This window comes from Anas platyrhynchos, chromosome 21 (assembly GCF_047663525.1).
Source record: "Anas platyrhynchos isolate ZD024472 breed Pekin duck chromosome 21, IASCAAS_PekinDuck_T2T, whole genome shotgun sequence".
NCBI classification, from domain to species: domain Eukaryota; kingdom Metazoa; phylum Chordata; class Aves; order Anseriformes; family Anatidae; genus Anas; species Anas platyrhynchos.
This window is the reverse complement of record NC_092607.1, coordinates 8,892,253-8,911,149: the sequence shown is the minus strand read 5'-3', so window position 1 is coordinate 8,911,149 and position 18,897 is coordinate 8,892,253. Positions and strand designations below refer to the sequence as shown.

Here is an 18,897-nt window from a genome sequence, read left to right as displayed (position 1 = left end):
GTCACTCGTTCCTGCAGCTGCACTGGCTATTGTATTGAGCCCCTGACTTTAGTTTTGAAACCATATCATGGCCTGGATGAAGATACTGATTTGTCTGTAAATAATTAATTTTCCACATGGTTTGCTACCTGATTGCAGAAACATATACTATTCTAAACTCTCTGTATTTGATTGTATTTCTCAAGTATTATGTTTTCAGTTTTTCATTGTCCTGTGCTTTCAGCCTTGACTTCCTGTTTATCATAGTCTTGTCTAAGAAAAGCACCAGAGAAAAAGACTGAATGAAATAGCTTATGCATTTTTGGCCTTTTCCCATGTCTTCCATGTCATAGCAGCTGTTTCATGTTTCTTTAGAAACTGGAGATGGTTCAGAGCCTTGTCCTAGGTGTAAATTTAAGGTTGCTCCTCTTTAAAAACAAACAAAACCACATTACCCCTCCTCAGCTGCCCCCCCTCTCCTCCTCTCATCTCTTCAGGGTTCTTTGAACTCCATCAGAGCACAGAGAGAATACTGCTTTTGGACAGAAAGCTATTTCTCTGTTCCTTTTTGACGATGCTGTTTTTATTTATATGAACTAAACTCAAATGTCATCTTTTAGTTTTCCTTACAGGATTTGGGGCTTGGACCCAATGATCCCTTGAGGTCCCTTCCAACCCCTACAATTCTGTGATTCTGTGTGATTCTGTGATTTGAAGCAACAGCAAACAGCAAAGAGAAGCAAAGCTGTTTGCTACCCTTACAAGTATGAAGAATGCAAAAGCGAGGCATAGTGTAAGTTAGAGCTGTATCGAGGCTTTTAAGTAGTCTCCAAGGAAATAAAAAAAAAAAAAAGATAGGGCTTATTGTCCTTTCTTTGTGAAGGGAAGCACAGGGCTTCCATTTCTGCAAACTGAGTTATTCATCTGCTCTCAAAATTCCCCCCAGATGTTGAAAATTGAAAGCTTCCGTATATGTTTTTATCTAATCTGGAGCCTCAGATGTTAATATATGCTTTTTTAATTGTGTGTTTGCTGTATGATGCAACTATAAAGAGATCATATGTTGTTTAAATGCCATTCATTCCTTGCTTTGGCAAGCTAGGCATCTTTTCAGTTTGTCCTTGAATTAAAATTTCACAATCTTTGTAATGATGATCATGCAATGTAATAATAAATATGCTTATACTGCAATAATAAGATGCCTACAATATGTTTTACATTATCAAGATATGCTTTTGGCTGTAACCTACTCTTAACATAGCTTTTATGTAGCAATAGCTGATGCTTAAAGAAAGCATGTACACATTTAAAGGCTTGATCCCACAAACAGCTACATCTGTGTGTATATTTAGTACAATTTAGCTGCACAGAAGCCCATAGATTTTAATGAGACTCCCAGTGAGAGAAGGTGGACTCTTGAGGTAGCAGCTAACTAGAATAGGCACTAAGAAAGCCTAGTGAGCTGTACTAGTTTGTAGACTTGGAAATCAGGACAGTGCTCTGCCCCATCCTATTTGTGAAGGAACATAGCTTTCATAATTGTTCAGAGTTTTTTCATTCATCCTTTAATTATTCCTAATCTTTCAGTCATTAGTTTGTCAAGTTTTTATTTGTAGTATTTAAGTCTTAACTCTTCTGGTAGTATTTATTGTCTGTTGCATAAGAACAGTTTATACATTGATGTTTGTAGAGGTTAGCTGTTCCCTTTTTCCTTATCCTCACTTTTTTTTTCCCTCTGTGCTAGTGATCTTAGCCTACTGTCCCATTTTGCCCATCCCTCTGCACAGGTAATTCTCCTTTCACCCATGCTTTCTCATCCTTCCTCACTTTTTTTCCACTTCACATTCATGTATGCTCACTGAACTTCTCACATCTCAGCTTTAGGAGTAGTAAGTGATAAATAAAGGACGCTTACACTGGATGTTAGGTTCTAATTATTAATCTTGATGTATGTATCTCTAGCCTTTCATCTTAAAAGAAGTTGAGGTAATTCTTTACCTTCTCTCTTACAATCTGACAAAGAATTTGTGATCCAGTTGAGAAATATGTATAAAAGCTGTTTATTTTAAAGCAGTTTAGTCCTGCAGTCAGTATATATTGAACCTTCAAAAGAAGATAGTTAAATATGTCAAGAGAAGAATAGTAGATAAAGGGAAAAGATTATGATGTTAGTGTTTCACTGCTGGTGCTTTCAGATTTCATAATCTGAGACTTTCTCAGAAGTAAGTCAAATGAAAAGAAACTTTTCCTGAATTATTTTATGGCACTAAGATATCAGCTGCAGAGCTCCCAAAAGGAGCAATGGAAATTCTATACCCTGATTTTCTGTCATACAGGGTATCAGTGGTCAATATTAACCCCCAATTGGTACATTCCTGTATAGCGGTACACGTGACAGAGGACCTGTATGAAATTTGCAGGTTGGATGCAGTTAGATTAACTTAGTGACAGACAAAGCTGCAGTTCTTCAGCTTGTTTTCATATCTAGCAAGAATTACAACATTTGATGCAGAAAATTGATATTATATTCCTGAATTGATATGGATAGTTTATTGAAATACGCCATCTGCTCTTAAGTATATAAGTTCATTGGAGCTGAAAGTGATAGAATGCAAGGCATTTTAACTGCTAATTTACATCAGCTCCAACTCCAAATGGAGTTTGTATTATTTCAAAAACTGGTTGTTAAAATTGCTGAAATCTAAATCTCAGCTACAAAGTTTTGGGACCTGTTAGCCTGAGCTCCTTCAGCACTCCTGAATGTCGGCAAGAGTCAGAAACCAAAACTTGACACAGCTGTAAAAACACACAGAGAGCCTGTGGCCTCAGCAAATTCTACTGGTGCAGGCATATTTCAGATATAAATTTTACTCTGCTGTCCCTTGTACTAATGAAGTCAGTTTCTTTTGGTGGATTTGCAGCCAGGTGTGTCCAGTTCTGTGGCTAACCAGTGCTCTTTACTTAATTTTTCCACTAGTGACATTTCTATCAAACTTTAAAAACAAACAGAAAAATTGGCTTGATGCAATGGCTCAAAGTGTTAATAGTAACGTTAGGCTTGGTAAAAGACTTCTTTCGATCCTGCTTTGCCAGAGATCTCCACCTTGTGGCTTGCAGTGAATAGACTTACACTGTCCAAACTGGCAGCTGCTTTATCGTTTTATAAGGGTAATTCAATCAGAAATTTACTAGAAATTGCTGCTATTTGTCTTCCAATCAGTGTTCTTCAGCAACCTGAATATTAACCTTACTGATCTGAGTATTGTTTCACTAACTGGGTGTGTATAAAAGCAGTTGTTGCAAGTTTGAATATATTTTAATATGCTTAGATGAAGCTGCAGACCTGATCAGAAGGATTTGTGGATGCTGGAGTTCCATGGAATGGAATTTCAGATGGTAATCTGACAATAGAGATGTGATTCTTAAAACAAGAACAAGAACAACAAACACAATAAAAGGCAACCCCCCCCCCCACTACTTCTGGATGCAGATTGCATGCAGCTTTAGAAAGAGGCATCGCTCTTCACTCAAATGCATGTATATTGTTGTAAGCTAATTTTAGCAGTGATAATCTTGTGTGTTGTGGTAGCATTGTGCTTCTGAAATAAGGTTTTTTCAGTGCAGAAGAACAATTCATTTTTAAACTGTATGTGTTCTAAAAGCTGCAAAAGAGATGAGAATAGGAGGGGCTGTCAAGCCCAGCATGCCCAAACATGTTTTAATTTATCTTAATCCCACTTTCCTGTTTTCCCACCAGACCACTCAGACCCCTGCTCCCCTGCCCCCCTTTTTTTTCCAGGAACACATCTAGGTGTCTTTTGAATTCATTTATTGGCTCTGCTGCTCATAGCACAATACAGTCTTTGTTATACTTTTAGCTAGAGCTGTTTATATACAGTGACCATAATTTGTTCTCAGTTACATTGGTGTACATCTTAAGTAACACCATCAGAATCAATAACATGGTTCACATCAATGTAGCTGAGAGCAGAATTTAGCTCTGTAAATTTGAACACAATTTTGGCTTAATACTCTTCGTACAATTAAAAGACTTTAGAAGATTAAAATGCCATTTTGCTGTACACCAGCAAAAAAAAAAAAAAAAAAAAAAGGCAGAGCCAGAATTTAGGTTTACATCCTACATTATTGGACTTTCCTAAACTTGATACAGTTCAATTAAAGTTGTTATTTTTGTGGAGAATGAAGTCTGACGCTTACCTAAGGACTCAGAAATCACGGTCAGAGTGAGACCAGTAAGGTTCTAGAATGGCTTTCAGAGATGAGAGGACGTAGTGTAAAATTGATAAAATTTTCAAGATTGAATGCAGTCTTTGTATGAATTGAGCTAATGCAGTTGATCGACCTACAGTGGGAAGCTACTACACTTAAAGACTCAGGGGGGTCCCTTTCAGGCTGGTCTTCAAAATGTCATGCAAAGTCATGGAGTCAATTTGGGATGCACAGAACAGAAACTACGTTATCATGGGAGAACAGGGGAGATCTGGGGCAGAAAGAAAGTGTGTGTAGTATTCTGGCAGCATAGCAGATGTGGTAGTTGAGATGAGGAAAGTATACTGAAGCAAAAGATGTAGAGAAGGTAGTAATTTTTTTCAGAAAAACTCTGAGATAGAAGAAAGAAGAGAGCTTTTAGTACAGTTGAAAAAGTTAAAATAAAAATCTAAGGCTAAAGAGGAAAAATTTTAGTTTCAAATGGTCTGTACATTTTAAAATGTGCAACTTCACTATGACATTTTAAGGAGAAAAATGTTAAGATATTGATGATTATTTTAAGGAAAAAAAAACAACTTCTCAAAGTATTGAGATTCAACATCGCCATATACATTTTTGTGCTTTTTTGTTCAATAGGATAGCAAGCTTTGTATGACATGTTTAATTAAATTTAGTGTATTAAGAACATCATAAAAAATGATGTTTGAATTATCCACAGGTAGTTAATCTAATCTGAAGATTAACTGGGCTGTGGATGCAAAGGCCTTGTGAGATTAGGTCCAATACAGCTCTTTAAAATCGAAGCAATATCACATAGGCACTTATACTTCCTCGGTGTTTGCTAATTAAAAAACAAACAAACAAACAAAAAAACATGATCTTTTCCTCAGAGCATGAAAGTCAAGTTGCATCAGTTCTGTGCACCACTTGTGGGTCCAATAATGCCAGTGTTCACTTGATTTTCTTTGTTACAGGGGTTCTCCATCCCCTGTTTGTTAGGGTTATGGATTATACAGTTAGGGTATGGATTATACGGTTATTGACAGTTCTTCAATCCCATTTAAGATGATGATGGCTCTTCTCTCTATTAACAAACTAATCCACATGTAGAAACTTAAGCACAATACTGATTCTCTAGGTAGAGAAGCCATGTATGTATAAAACACTTGTGTTTAGAACATAAAATACTGTGGACCTGAAGATCCTTTGTGCCAAGGATACATGTGTTCCTGGGCATAAAGGAAAAGTGTTACTTATGGTCATACACAGTGAATTAAAAATATTCACTTTGGGTGGTTAAAGTGTTTTTGAAATCACAATTGTAGGGTCTGTTTCTCTAGCAGTATGAGAGTAGGGCTTTGAGATTAACATAATAGACAGAAAACAAGTCCTGTAGAAAATGGGATTAGAGTTGCTGTTTTAGCTAACAGCCTATAAAGCTTTTAGTAAAAAAAATTTACATCTAGCTATCAATACTACATTTTGAGTAGGAAAGCATGATGGGGTCACACCATATCCTAGGAGCTGTGTGATTCAGAGGGGATAATGAAACATATTTTATTTATTGCATGCTGAGTGTGCATGAATAAAATTTCAGAATGATTATCATCTATGCAGCAGAGTAGATTTTTATTTTTTTTTTTAAAAAAAAAAACAACCTTTTGGAGATATTTTCCAACAAGAGGTACTCTGATGTCTTGAGTATAGTGGCCTGAAAATGCCAATTTATTGGCTAGTGTCATTGAAGGTTTAATAGGTAAGTCAGAAATGCATGTTTAAGGTCAAGTTCAATATGATGGAAATTAAGAAACTGGTTTTAAAGTTAGCTTTGTCTTGTACTTAGAGGCTTTGTATGTGGTTGAAGTGTTGCTTTTCCTTCATCAGTAGGATGTGAATTTTGATTGATTTGCCTAAATTCACCTTCTGAATGTCACCAAGCAGTGGTTTCAGAACACCATATTCAAAATTAGAATCTAATTCTTATTGTATGAAGTCTATCTGCACATAATAGAAACAGAAATACAAGCAAAAAAAAGGAATAGAAGCATCAACTCTTGGTCCTTTCTCAAAGAGCTCCAAAGTTCTTAGTGAGTTTCCAGTAGTCCTCACTTCATAAACGCAAAAGAACACCAGGTACTGCTTTCAGAGTAAATTTATTATTATGTGATTATGGAAATCTTATTAACTTAAGTATGCAGGCAGATGCATGTGTGTGTAATAATACCTTGAAAATACCTGGACCATGATGAGGTCCGGAACAAATAGTAAGCATGGTGATGAGAGCTTAATGGGGTCTTTCTCGTGTTCACTTTTTATTGTAGTTCTAGATTTGCCAGGGATACCTGGTATTGAAATCAAGGTATAATATATGCTTGGGTTCTTTGCAGTTGACCTGCCCACAGTTTGCTGTAAAGTCTGGTATTAAAAAAAAGTAAATAAATTAAATTTCCCAGATGTATTTGCTTCTGTTGCCCTAAGGCAGTGTTTGTCATCTATTTTGTGCCTTCCTCTGGTGCCTAAAAAACTACACTGGAAGCTGCCGTGTGACTTCTAGAAATACTTTTCATTATTCCCCGCATATACCTGTGTGACTCACTTGCCAAAATTGATTTTACTGTGCTGTGGTTGTAGATGTTAACTGCTGCCTCATGTTCCTCAAATTCTTCAGAACGTAGTGCAATTCCCAGAATTCAAATGTTGAGCAATGGAATTGCTTCTCACCACAACTGCACTATCTTTATTTTCACAGTGTAGAGATGACAGCAGAAACAGGGAAGTGATCTGTAGTGAACCTGTCTCAATTTCCAGGCTCAGCAGAACTGTTAGCAGTTAGGTTTTCAGTGTTCCTGGTTCCTGTCATTGCTCTGTGTATCACTTACTGTATCTTATGCTTTGCCTGTGGTCAATACAGGGTGGAATAATGTGTTATGCTAGGTGTTTTGGAAATTGTTACCAGCTTTCTATTCTTTTGGAGTTTGTCCCAAAATTCCACAACTGAGATCAACTGATCAGCTTGGCTAAGTCTTTGGAGTCTCTTCGAAGAAAGGTATCTAATGTGGATGTAATTCTTTATTAACCCCAAGCTGTTGCAGTGAAAACATATATACACTTTTAATCTCCCTTTCCAATACAGAAAAATACCCAGACCAATGTCTCTTCTAAATCAAACTATTGAGAGGTTCCCCGTGTACTTTGATCATATTGTTGCTTATGCTTTTCACTGCCAGTCGAATGTCACTGGTATCTGCTGTTTCCTCTTCAAAATCTGTATAACTTAAGATTTCTTTATGTTTGTGGTACATGTCTGTATTAAAAGACAATAACATAAGCATTAGTTAAGGTTCCAGTGTGGTGCAGGGATGCTGCAGAGGGGCTGACATGAAAGGGCTGAAAATCCTGCTCTGGTTCTTCTGCAGATGCTGTTAGGCCACCCTACCATGGCACGTCTCTCTGTGAATAATGCCATATCAGGCAGGTAGTATTAACTGAGCATGAATATTTGACCCTGAAAGAAGCATGGTAACTCTTATGAAATATAGCAGCTTGATGACTTTATGGGAGTACATCATGCCAGTCGTTTTCTGTACATATTCAGCTTCCATTGAATGTTTCCAAATGCTAATTCTGTCCAAACTAAGGAGTGGTTGAAGTCCTACATTTGGCACAAATTCTGGCCTTGTCTCCACAGGGCACAGATGAAGTGGTTTTGGGATCTCTTCTCTTGTCTTTATTTTGAAGAATACTTAGCAACCATGTTTTCTTCCTTTGTGTCTGAGGGAAAATGTGTGTGCAGCTTTGCAGACTACTCTGTTTACAGGATGTCCTGGTTTCAGCTAGGATAGAGTTAATTTTCCTCCTAGTAACTGGTATGGTGCTGTGTATGTGGAAGAAGGGTCACTGTGCAGAAGGAACTGCAAGACTGTTGTCTCTGTGTCAGCCAGTGCAATGACTCTAATAGGATCTTTGTCATCCTTCCACAATATTTGTGCAATTGTGGTGATGAGCCTATACCACTCTCTCCTGTTATAAGAACAGGGTGCTGCTATTTTCATAGCCTTTTTTGCTTGACTCTTTGGTTTTGTTAGTTTACTTCTGCATTGATGACTTTTCGTAATGATGCATTGGCCGTATTATTGTTTCCTGATATGCCTCATTTTGGCATTTACTTGTAGTATGTAGGTAATTACTTAAGGTCTTAACTTATCTCACCCATTCTGCATGGTTTTTGTTTTTCCTTCCTCTCCTTGTTCTTGATAACTTTTGCATTGCCCTGATGCCTGAATTCACTTGAGCTTGTATCTTTTCTCCCTTTTTAGATTTTTCACCTGCTTTCACAATTGCTGTGTCAGTATGTCTCATACTTCTCCCTTCCTAACTATCTTTTAGAGAATTAGTCTATTTCTCTACCTGTTCCTTTTACCTGTTAATTCTTTGTTTCCTTGCAGAATTCCTTTCTGTATGTCAGACTGGCACCACCACCTCTCTCCATTCTCTTGTTTTCTTTGATGATCATAATCCTGTTATAGTCATGGTGCCAGCTGCGCCTGCTCTCCATTCCTGCCATGCTGCTTCACTGCTTACACAGGCATGTGCTGACTCTGTCATACTCTTCCAGCAGCCTCATATTGCAAAGGTCCACAATTAAACCTCACAATCTGTCTTCTCTGCTAAACCTACTCTTGAAAGTTGAAGCATCTTCATGACTTTGATTCTTTCAATCCCAGATCTTTCTTTTAGTTCTTTTCTTTTTTTTTTTTATTTGAACACATGCTTTCCCTTGCTAAATACTAGTTGCATATTTGCCATCTTCAGCATTTTCCTCCATTTCTGTCCTTGTGCCTCATCTTTTTCTTTCTCTGACCTAGACTTGATTCATGTGTCTTCTGAAGACTACTGCTGTGATCATATTTGTCTGCTTGTCACTCATTATGGTGTTAAATCTCCTGACCATCTCCCCTAATTTTTGTGTTTCAATTGCCTCTAGTGGTTTATGGAGAAAGATGGCTGGTAGCAGTCTTAGAATCAAAGAATTATCTTGATTGGGAAAGACCCTTAAGATCACCAAGTACTACCATCAACCTGACCTACCAAGTCCCATCACTAAAGCATGTACCTCACTGCCACATCCACACACCTCCTAAATACGTCCAGGGACAGGGACTCTACCACTTCCATGAGCAGGCAGTTCAATGCTTCACCACCACCTCTGTGAAGAAGTTCTTCCTCATATCCAATCTAAATCTCCCCTGGTGCAACTTGAGACCATTTCCTTGTGTTCTATCCCTTGTCACCTGAGAAAAGAGACTGACATCTGCCTGGTCCTGCTGGCCACACTATTTCTGATGCAGGCCAGAAGGCCCTTGGCCTTCTTGGCCACTTAGGCACACTACTGGCTCCTGTGCAGCTGGCGATTGACCAGCACCCCCAGGTCTCTTTCTGCTAGGCAGCTTTCCAGCCACTCTTCCCCAGGCCTGCACTGCTGCCTGGGGTTGTTGTGCCCCAGGTTCAGGGCCTGGCACTTGGTCCTGTTGAATGTCATGCAGTTGGCCTTGGCCCATCAACCCAGCCTGCCCAGGTCCCTCTGCAGAGCCCTCCTACCCTCATGCAGATTCACAGTTCCACCTAACTTGGTTTTGTCCTCGATCTTATTGAGGGTACACTCTCTTCTCCTGAATGCAGCTCTGTGCCACTTCAGTTGTACAACTCTTCAAAGTACGGTCTTAAATTCTGCTGCAGAAGCAATGTCTTCATGTTTATAATGTACCTACTGCAGTGCCTAGTAGTCTGGCTAGGTAAGTGGATTGCAAATGTTTATGTTTTTCTTAGAGCTCAGTTTATTTTGTTACTTCATTTTCTGACTTCTCCAGCCTGTTTTATCTGTTCATAAAAGTGCCAGTTCTATGAAGTCCTTATTTTTGACTGCTTTTGCTAACAACTCCCACAGTAAAATAAATGGTGCAAATACAATGCATTCAATAATTGCAGTGCTGTCTTTCATGCTTTTTCCTTTGCTGTCTTTTATTCCTTTAATATAAGCAATTTTTTTGTACACATCTAAGCAAACTTTTCTGTTTTCCATGCTGTTTTGGGAATCTCAGTAGATTCAATTCTTTCTATTCCCTTGTCTGTCCTCAGTTGTTTTATCTTCTTCTGTTTCAGATCACGCACAACACTTACTCTTTCTCTGTTGATATAAACTAGATAATTATTGTTACATTTCTGTTAGAACTTGAATGTTTTTGTCTCCATATTCAAAGGGTAGGAAATAATGCAAAAGGTTGAAACAATTTCACCAAAACACCAGCATATCTGATCTTACAAAGAGATCTATGTTGCTAGCATCATATTGATTTTCAAATTAATCACATGGCCTTGTGGCCATGTGAATGACTGAACATAAAAAGGGAGATTCGGCTCGTGGTAAGGAGTAATGTGGATGGAAGACTGTGTCACTAAAGTCTTGGTGTATGGAAAATGAGCAACACTGATCTGAGTTCATTTTTGTATGGTTTGGGCATAGATGTCATAACTCCAAATATATGTGGAGGGTAACAGAAAGCAGCATTCCTGTGAATGACCAGTTGTTCTGGGAATATCACCTGAACTATATATTCACTTGTCTAGTTCATGCTGAAGGTACTAACGTTTTCTTCTATTTGTAGCTGTTAAATGAAGACTTTGGTTTTTGAAACTGAGCAAATTATAGACACGTTTAGTTGATGGAAGTTGGTGGTAATAGCCCAAGAGGACAGAGCTGTGTACAAGAAGATTGAAAATAAAGTCTGAGAGTATCCTAATTTTCCCCTTTTGTGTTTCCTGTTTAATTCTGTACTTGCAGGGGAGAAGATACTGCATATCTAGGTTTCATCTCTGTTATTTAGGAAACTGGAAAAGGAAATTTTTGCCTTTTTAAAATACTTGATTGCTCTTTTAGGATCTTCTGGAAGTTTATTTATCCACGGCAGCATCAAGTCTGAATGAAATACAGAAGAGGGAAAACTCACAGTATCTTACCATGCGGCTTTTTCATGGTTCACTTTTCTCCTTTGCCTTTTACTTGAGGGCAGAACTAGGGTACAGAAATAATTTTTGTTCGCTTCTGAAAGGTTACAGTAATAAAGAAACTCTTGTTAACATCAGAGTATATGGCAGGCAGGAGTTTTCACAGTCTGGCATTGTTTATTTTACCAGCAATTTGGAACCTTCTGCACTCTTAAAATATTGGCAAGAAAATATTTAACTGTTAACTATTCTGTGGCATGCGTGTGTTTGAAGCCCTGGGGAGGAGGAGTGCTTGGGGAAATTGGGTTTTTCTCAGCTTATGATTGAAACCAGAAGGTGCAGAATATTGGTAGAAGGTGAGAGTATTGTGACTTCAAATTTCAATTTTATTCGAATGTAGAACTGATGGGAGAATGCCAGGCGGGTCATGTATGAGCAGGGCTGTGATAGGAAATACTGGGAAGTCTGATGGGGCAAACACAAATAAGCCGGGCTGCTGGACACTACAATAATGAATTTCAAAGTTAGATAGTGAGAGTGAGTGTTTGCATTTGTCCTGACCTCAGTCACTGGATAAAGGCAGTAGCAGTACTAGGTGTTAGCATCAAGGATTAGGTTTACTAATTGCATGGAATCTAGCAGTTATTCCTCAATTTGGAAATGAAATGAAATAAAATGAACTCTTTTGTGTGTGTGGAGGGTTTTCTTGGAGAGGAGATGGCAACTGCTTTGGGGGACATGCTTGTTCCAACTCAACAGAAAATTGGAAACTTCTTGGAGAAAGAGTATTTTCCCCCGGGGAAGAAAATAATTAAGGAAAACATGCTATTTGGTATGAACAAGATCATTCTTGTATTTGTGCATAAAATGTAGTCTCTTCCAGTAAGATTACTAAAAGTTATGCTAAAGATAGCTTTTTTTTTTTTTTTCGCTAATCATTCTAGCTTATTTCAGATGAATTTCTATGAAGTCAGCAAAGTGACCTGATGATTGGAATCCAGGATCATCTAATGGGCTGTGGCTGTCTTGCTGCAAGTTAGGACAGGAACAGATGTGTAGGCAGAAGAGATGCCAACCTCTCTGCAAATATCAGCAAAAAATGAATGAAATGGAACATGTTAAGTAGTCATCTTCTGATGGCAGGTGAAGATCCAGTATACGACTTCTAACAATGACCAGAGGTATTTGGGAAAAAGTATGAGAAAGAGAACTAATGTGTAGCATGACTTCTGGTATGTCCTCTCAGCATTCACTGATGTGTAATATGAAATTACATAAGGGCTGTCATATTTAGTGTCTACTAGCAGAGCAGTCATCTATGAACATGTAGTCCTTTTTTGACCCCTTTCATATTTTTTGCGTATTAATGTACTGTGACAATGACTTCTACAAATTAACAAGATTTTTTTCTCTACATGAGAAAATACTCCTGTTTATTTTTTATGTATTGGTTGGACATTTCATCAGCTTCTTTCTACATCTTGTTTTATGAGAGGAGTAATTCCTTGTTTACCTGCTCTATACCACTCATGGTTTTACGTTCTCCATCTTCTTTCTCATCCATTCATGAATGCTACTAATGTGCCCTCTCATGTATCTAATCCTCTTGGTATTTTGTGTTTTTTATTTTTTTATATATTTTCTGAGATGAAAAAGTATTATGTGCAGCGTTTTATGTATGGGCACACTATGGATTTGTGGTGGAAGAGGTTCCTCTTGTACTACATTCATAATATTGTATTATGTTCATAATAATTTATGAAACTTATTCGTCTTTCTCCACTATTGAATGTTGAGGTGAAATTTTTGAGATATCTCCATTAAAAACTCTTTAATTTCTTGAATTGTGGCTGTTAAGGGTACGTTGTTCTGTAATTTTTTCTGTAAATTATTGTTCTGTAAATTATTACTTTTTCTTAACATCTACTATTAGTACGTTTATCAGCGCTGAAAATTATTCATAATTATCTGTGATTGTTAATCAATTTATTATTGTGTTTTTTTACTACTTCGTACTAATGGAAGTCAGGATTTATCAGTCTGTACTTCCGTGGATCTCCTGTCTCAATTGACTCTACCTTTTGTGGCTCTGCAATCATTTTAAAAGCTACCTAATATTTTTCATGTAGTTTAGAACTTGAGGAGCACAGGGATTTTGTTGCTCCATATTTTTGTCAAGTTGTTTTAAATCTTTTTCTATGGGCAGATCATACCACATGGAATACGAGGGACTCAGAATGCTGGGTGGTAGTGAGGTGGTGACAGAGCTTTGTTTATTCACTGCCTCATCCAGTGAAACATCTTGGCCATCAGATGAAGCTAGTAGGTGTTAGTTTAAAGAGAAACAAGCAGGAGACAGTGGTTCTCCTCACGCTTAGTAGACAAGGGAACTTTTTGCTGAAACATCTTGTAGATGCAGAGAGTTCACTGGATAAGTTGCTTGAAATAAAGACCTTCTGAAGGTTAGAATATAAACAGATCTCAAGGGCTGAGAAATGCCCTCAGCTGAAAGTGGTTGGGAGAATGCTTTGAGGAAGCACAGATAACCTTGCACTCTTTACTTCTCTTGCTGTATCTGACTGCTGTTGTGTGTTGGGTGGATCCTTGGTCTGATCCACTACTTTTTTTTTTCCTACTAAGGATTGTGTGTGACTTCCTCATAGTTATTCAAGTTTGTCTCAGTAATGAGGCCAAGTTTTGCAGGTTCTCTGTTACCTGCTCATGTTAAATATCTACCCTAAAAATTTACTTAGCTTTACTACTGTCTTCTCCAAGTGCCTCTTTGAAGCTTCTTTGTTTCTTCTTTCAGTTTCTCAGACAGAATTCTTGCTTCTGGTTCATTCAGAAACATTTTAATGATCAGTTTTAGGCTTTTAGCAAGTAGGTCTTTTAAAGAAGCATTACAGCAAAAACTCTCTACAGCTGCTCACCCTTACAGAATCAGCCCAACTAGACAGAGAGCACAGCAATTTGACCTCTCTTCCATGATCTTTCTCTTGAAAGGTTGTCAATGAGCTCTGCCAGCCACATACTACAGAGAAAAGAAGAATTCAGAACAAGCCGCCATATATTTAATATAATTAGGATTGTATTGTGACCTACTCTGCATTTTCACTTGTTACCATGGCAAAGTTTCCAAATTAATAGACTGCAGTATAGAAACATACCTCATTTTCTTAATACTGGCTGTCTAGTAGGGGTGGCCATCAGGTTTTTCTTAAATCTGTAGATAATGTAGTATAACTTGCTTTTCTACGTCTGCTTAAAAAACAGATATGCTCTAAGGTGTGTTATTAATGATTGTACAGTTGTTATGAAGGTAACAGAGCATGCAAAAGTCTTTTTCCATTAACATGTTTTTATAGATTGAACGTTTTGGCAGGAACTGGTTGTGATACAATCTAAATAAATTTAGCTTTTTTTTTAGGTTAATACAATGTTGAACATTTAAGGTGGCTTTAAAGACTGTTCTCTGAAGTTAATTATCTTCTGTGGTACATTACAAAATTAATGTCTCTTAATTAGAAAATTAGATTATTTTAAAAAGTTACTATTTTAAAGTGTATGGGGAATCACAGCTGCAGCTAATTACAAGCCAATACTCTTGACCTTGTTTGCAGACAAAGAAACAGGATGGTTAATAAAAGACTCAAAAAAAAAAAAAAAAAAAGATTGGAAAAATACTTTCTGTAATATCTTTGTCATTTCACAACTATGCGAGATTGCCTGCAGGAGCTAGCGTTTTCGTCCCCTTGCTATGGAGGTATTTTTAATCTGTTTTATTAGTTTAATCTTTTTGATCTTAGCTGCAGTCTCAGTCCCTTTCAAAATTGCTGTCCTACAAGTAATAGTTATGTTATTAGAAGAAGTAAAAGGGTTGTATGCAGTCTTTTCCATTTTATGCCATGTGCATTTATTAAAAGGTCAACAAAAACTTAAAAGCCCATATATAACTGTATGTGGTTATATTATTTATAACTAATGTAAACACATATAATAAGTCATTCTTTCCAAATGCAGATTTGGAGAAGGTCTGGGGAAAAAAAAAGTCTGAATGTTTGAGGATTGACAAAAAATAATTGTGAATGATTAGTCTTTATGTCCTTCAGGAACTCCTGCCGACACTGACTGCTCTAGTAATCAGAAGTGTAAATAGAAGTGATTCATGTTTGTGGCAGCATGGCTAACAGAAGTCATAGAATCACAGAATTCATAGAAGTCCTCAGAGTAGACTCCTTCATAACAACAGAAGGGTACTCAGAGCTGTGTGACTAGTTTTGTGCAAGAGATGGACTGATTTTACTGTATCAGCATAAAACACTTTGCTACTACAAGTGTGACTACTCTGGGAGTGCTCTGATGATGCAGTACATCAGTGTACCTAGTGTAAACATTACCTTAACAACCTTGTCTTAGTGTGAAAAGAGGACTGTGGTGACACATTTACTGTGTACACACAAAAGAGCAAATACATTCTACAGGAGAAACATTTTATTCTAGAAGGAATGGTATAATGAGAATGAGGAGGTGGAAGCTAAAGCCAGAAAATTCAAATATGAAATGAGATACACATGTTCAGCTGTGAGTGTGATACACTTTAGCCAAACACAACTTACTGAGCTTAGTACAGAGGGAACTCAGTGAAATGTAATGGCCTGTGATATGCAGAGGGTCAGGTTCTATGATCTAATCATTTCTTCTGGCTGAAATCTCTTCATAAAAAAATCTAGTTCAACCATAACTTATGGCCTAAAGAGAGGAATTGCTGCATAAAATTCAATGACTAGTGCTTGCACAAGGTGAGTTGGAAGTGTCCCTTCTGACTTTATGGTTGGATTAATGTGTGAAAGTAGCTTAATGTCACAATACATGCCAGCAAAAACCATAACAGAAAGATACTCCTGTTAAAATGCTTTCAAGTAGCATAGCCTGTGGAGGTGGCAGCTATGCCCACATTATTGTGTACTGTGGCCCAGCAGGAACATGCATGTTGAGGGAAGCAGTTAATGATCCAGCATCCCTGATACATGGGCTGAATCCTTATGTGGTGCTGGTGTTGGGCCGATCCCATGACCTGGATATCTCTTAGCAGGCAGAGCACACCCCTGCACATTTTCCAGCTAGTGCTCTTTGAGACAGACTTCTCTGCAGTGTATACCAAAGCTGGTAGGTAGGGACGGAGAGGAGATTGATTATGAAAGAAGATTCTCCATCCAACCAGAGATCAGTATAGGCTTATCCTAAAGCACCTTTCTTTTTAACTGTACACATGTATGTATGATAGTTCCACACATGTATAGTGCATACAATGAAACAGTCTGCTCTTACTTTCCTAGAAATTTTGTTAGAATACGAACCCTTAACTGGGATTTGATATAGTAAACTACCTGATGTAGCAGTAATACTCAGCATCTGGCTGTTAAATGATGCATATTGAACTTGAGGCTGAAGATAAGATTTCTCATTGCAATATAGTAACGAAAATGCAGTGTGCACGCTGTAGTTTGGCAGGCGGAATGTGGGATCACAGAGTGCTTTAATGAAAAGTTGCAATGTAGTAGAAAGATGTACAAAAAATATATATATACACATATATATAAAATATATATGAACTAAGGTAGTTCTGTATGTTAATTTAGATGATGGTACATTCATTTATTCTGGTGACAGTTCTACAATGGATTGTTGCAAAGAAGGCAAAGGGCTGAAGTCCCTAGAAGAGCTCCAGATGTTACAGATTTTTTTTTCTTGTTATTAGCAATTACTCGCTTGGAGTTGTCTAGCATTTTTTGTTCTTAATAATGAACTGTGGAAGAGTCAGCAGAATCATGACCAGCCAGATCATGAAACTTGGTAGTGGTAAGAATATGTAGAAGTTTGAAAAGAGGAAGCATTTCCAACAAACCGTGATTTAGATTTTCTCATTTTTCATACTTTATAAAGGTGTTTTTTTTTTTTTCTACTGTGTTTGTACTAAACCTCTGCTGTTGTATTCTTCAGAAGCTGCAGTATTCCTTTAAACATAATTTTATTGCTAAGATACTGCTTCATCCCCAAAGTCACATTTTATATTTTAAACTGTTTGTCTTTTAAGATGTATTTATTGCCATGTTTGTTTAACTTGGTTATCTCCTTCATCAATCTGTTTCTTGCTAACTTAAAGCTGTTGCTCTTTGTTTTTAGTATAGAGGGCTGCTTCCCTGGGGAAGTATAGTCCAGGACTTGTCTCTGTAATGGGACTATTTGTTTTCTTTGCCCCTTGCAGTTGCCTGCTGTAACATTTGTAGTATGTGTTAAGTAATCCTTGAGGTAACATTTTTATTATGTCATAAAAAGTGCGTGGCAAATATATAATAACTCATGGAATTTGTTTGTTTAAAAATGGAAGGATAATTTATTGAGTGTGTTACATGAGACCTGCTCCCCCTTATTAGAGCTGTAGAAGTGCAGCTTATTTAGAAGTATGTTCTATTGAGAAAAACCACGATCTCTGACATACACAGAAAGTTTGAGCATGGTTGGGTAGAAATGACATCATAGTTTATGTACTCAATAAAAATTTAATTAAGTCATTACAGAAGTTGCAGTCATCATTTAACCCTCTGATTTCTTATGGTTAGTTCTTTTTTTTTAAACATTCAATAATAACCAGTCACCAAATCTTGATAGCCTATAAAATATCTGCATGAATTTTAATAGCTTAAATTAATGGGAAAATATGAGTAACTGACATAAAAGGAATTTTCCTTGTGTTTGCCCTATATGCATTTCTATAAAAATCGACTGATGAAAAAAGATAGTGGTTTAATGGAAGAATATTTAACTGGAGATTTGCTAGTGTGGCAAAAACTAATTCACATTTTGATAGAAAAGCTGTTACATAAGCACCAAGTTGAGTACCCTTAAGGATGCTAAGAATTTAGGACATGGCTCATATTTTCATAAGTATTAAGATACTAAATATGCAAAGATTTCACAGCTTTTCTTTAGCTTTGTGATAAGCTGTACATCAAAAAGCAGTAATGCTCAGTCCATTGTAGAATTGACTACTCTGTATTCCTCTTGACAGTTTTTTATAAAGATGCAGTCTCATAGATGAGTATTCTGCTAGTATGCAGGTATTAAGATACTGATTTTTGCATGTGAGGTCTGTTTAAAACAAGAACAAGCAAACAAACAAAAACCAATGGAAGCATAGCTCAACCCTCAGGAGAAGAACTGCTTATTAAACCATTCTGTTGATAGAAATAAAAAAAATACAGGCAAAAGAAGTAGACGGCCCGAGGGAGTTGCACAGAGTTATTTCAACCCTCTCTCTGCTGATCTCCTTTTGTTCTGTCTTAATCTCATGTAGGGGTTAGTTCTGCAAGCCAATGAGTGGCTTAGGCTATAACCATCAAATATTTAAGCAATTGTTAAATTTAGTTAAAAGTCAGTGTGGAACTTAGACTGAGTCACACAGCATAAGGGGAAGTATCTGTGCCATCACAAACTGAAAGAAATTCAGTCATAGCGAATAACTAGTGCATCTGAGTTTCTACTGAGATGCTGTAGGAACAGAATTCATGTGATTCCTGAATGTACAAGTCAATATTGAGAAGTAATAGTAAGAAGTGGTAGGGATGTTGTCTTTAGTATTAGGGTATTTCTACTGTGACAGAATGCCCAGCTCTGAGGTCCATGCTT

General features: G+C 37.2%; 1 protein-coding gene across 5 annotated transcripts in view; it reads left to right on the top strand.

Annotated features, from left to right (window-relative positions):
• The window catches only part of UQCC1 (ubiquinol-cytochrome c reductase complex assembly factor 1), a 48,089-nt gene that overhangs the window by 23,167 nt on the left and 6,025 nt on the right, over nucleotides 1-18,897 (top strand). Inside the window, exon 8 of one of the 5 annotated variants that reach the window (XM_072026524.1) lies at nucleotides 600-18,685. The exons of the other annotated variants lie outside the window; for them this stretch is intronic. Coding sequence (XP_071882625.1) covers nucleotides 600-671 — 72 coding nt within the window. The 3' untranslated portion in view covers nucleotides 672-18,685. Of the gene's footprint in view, nucleotides 1-599; nucleotides 18,686-18,897 lie in introns of those variants that run through there. 5 annotated transcript variants of the gene reach the window in all.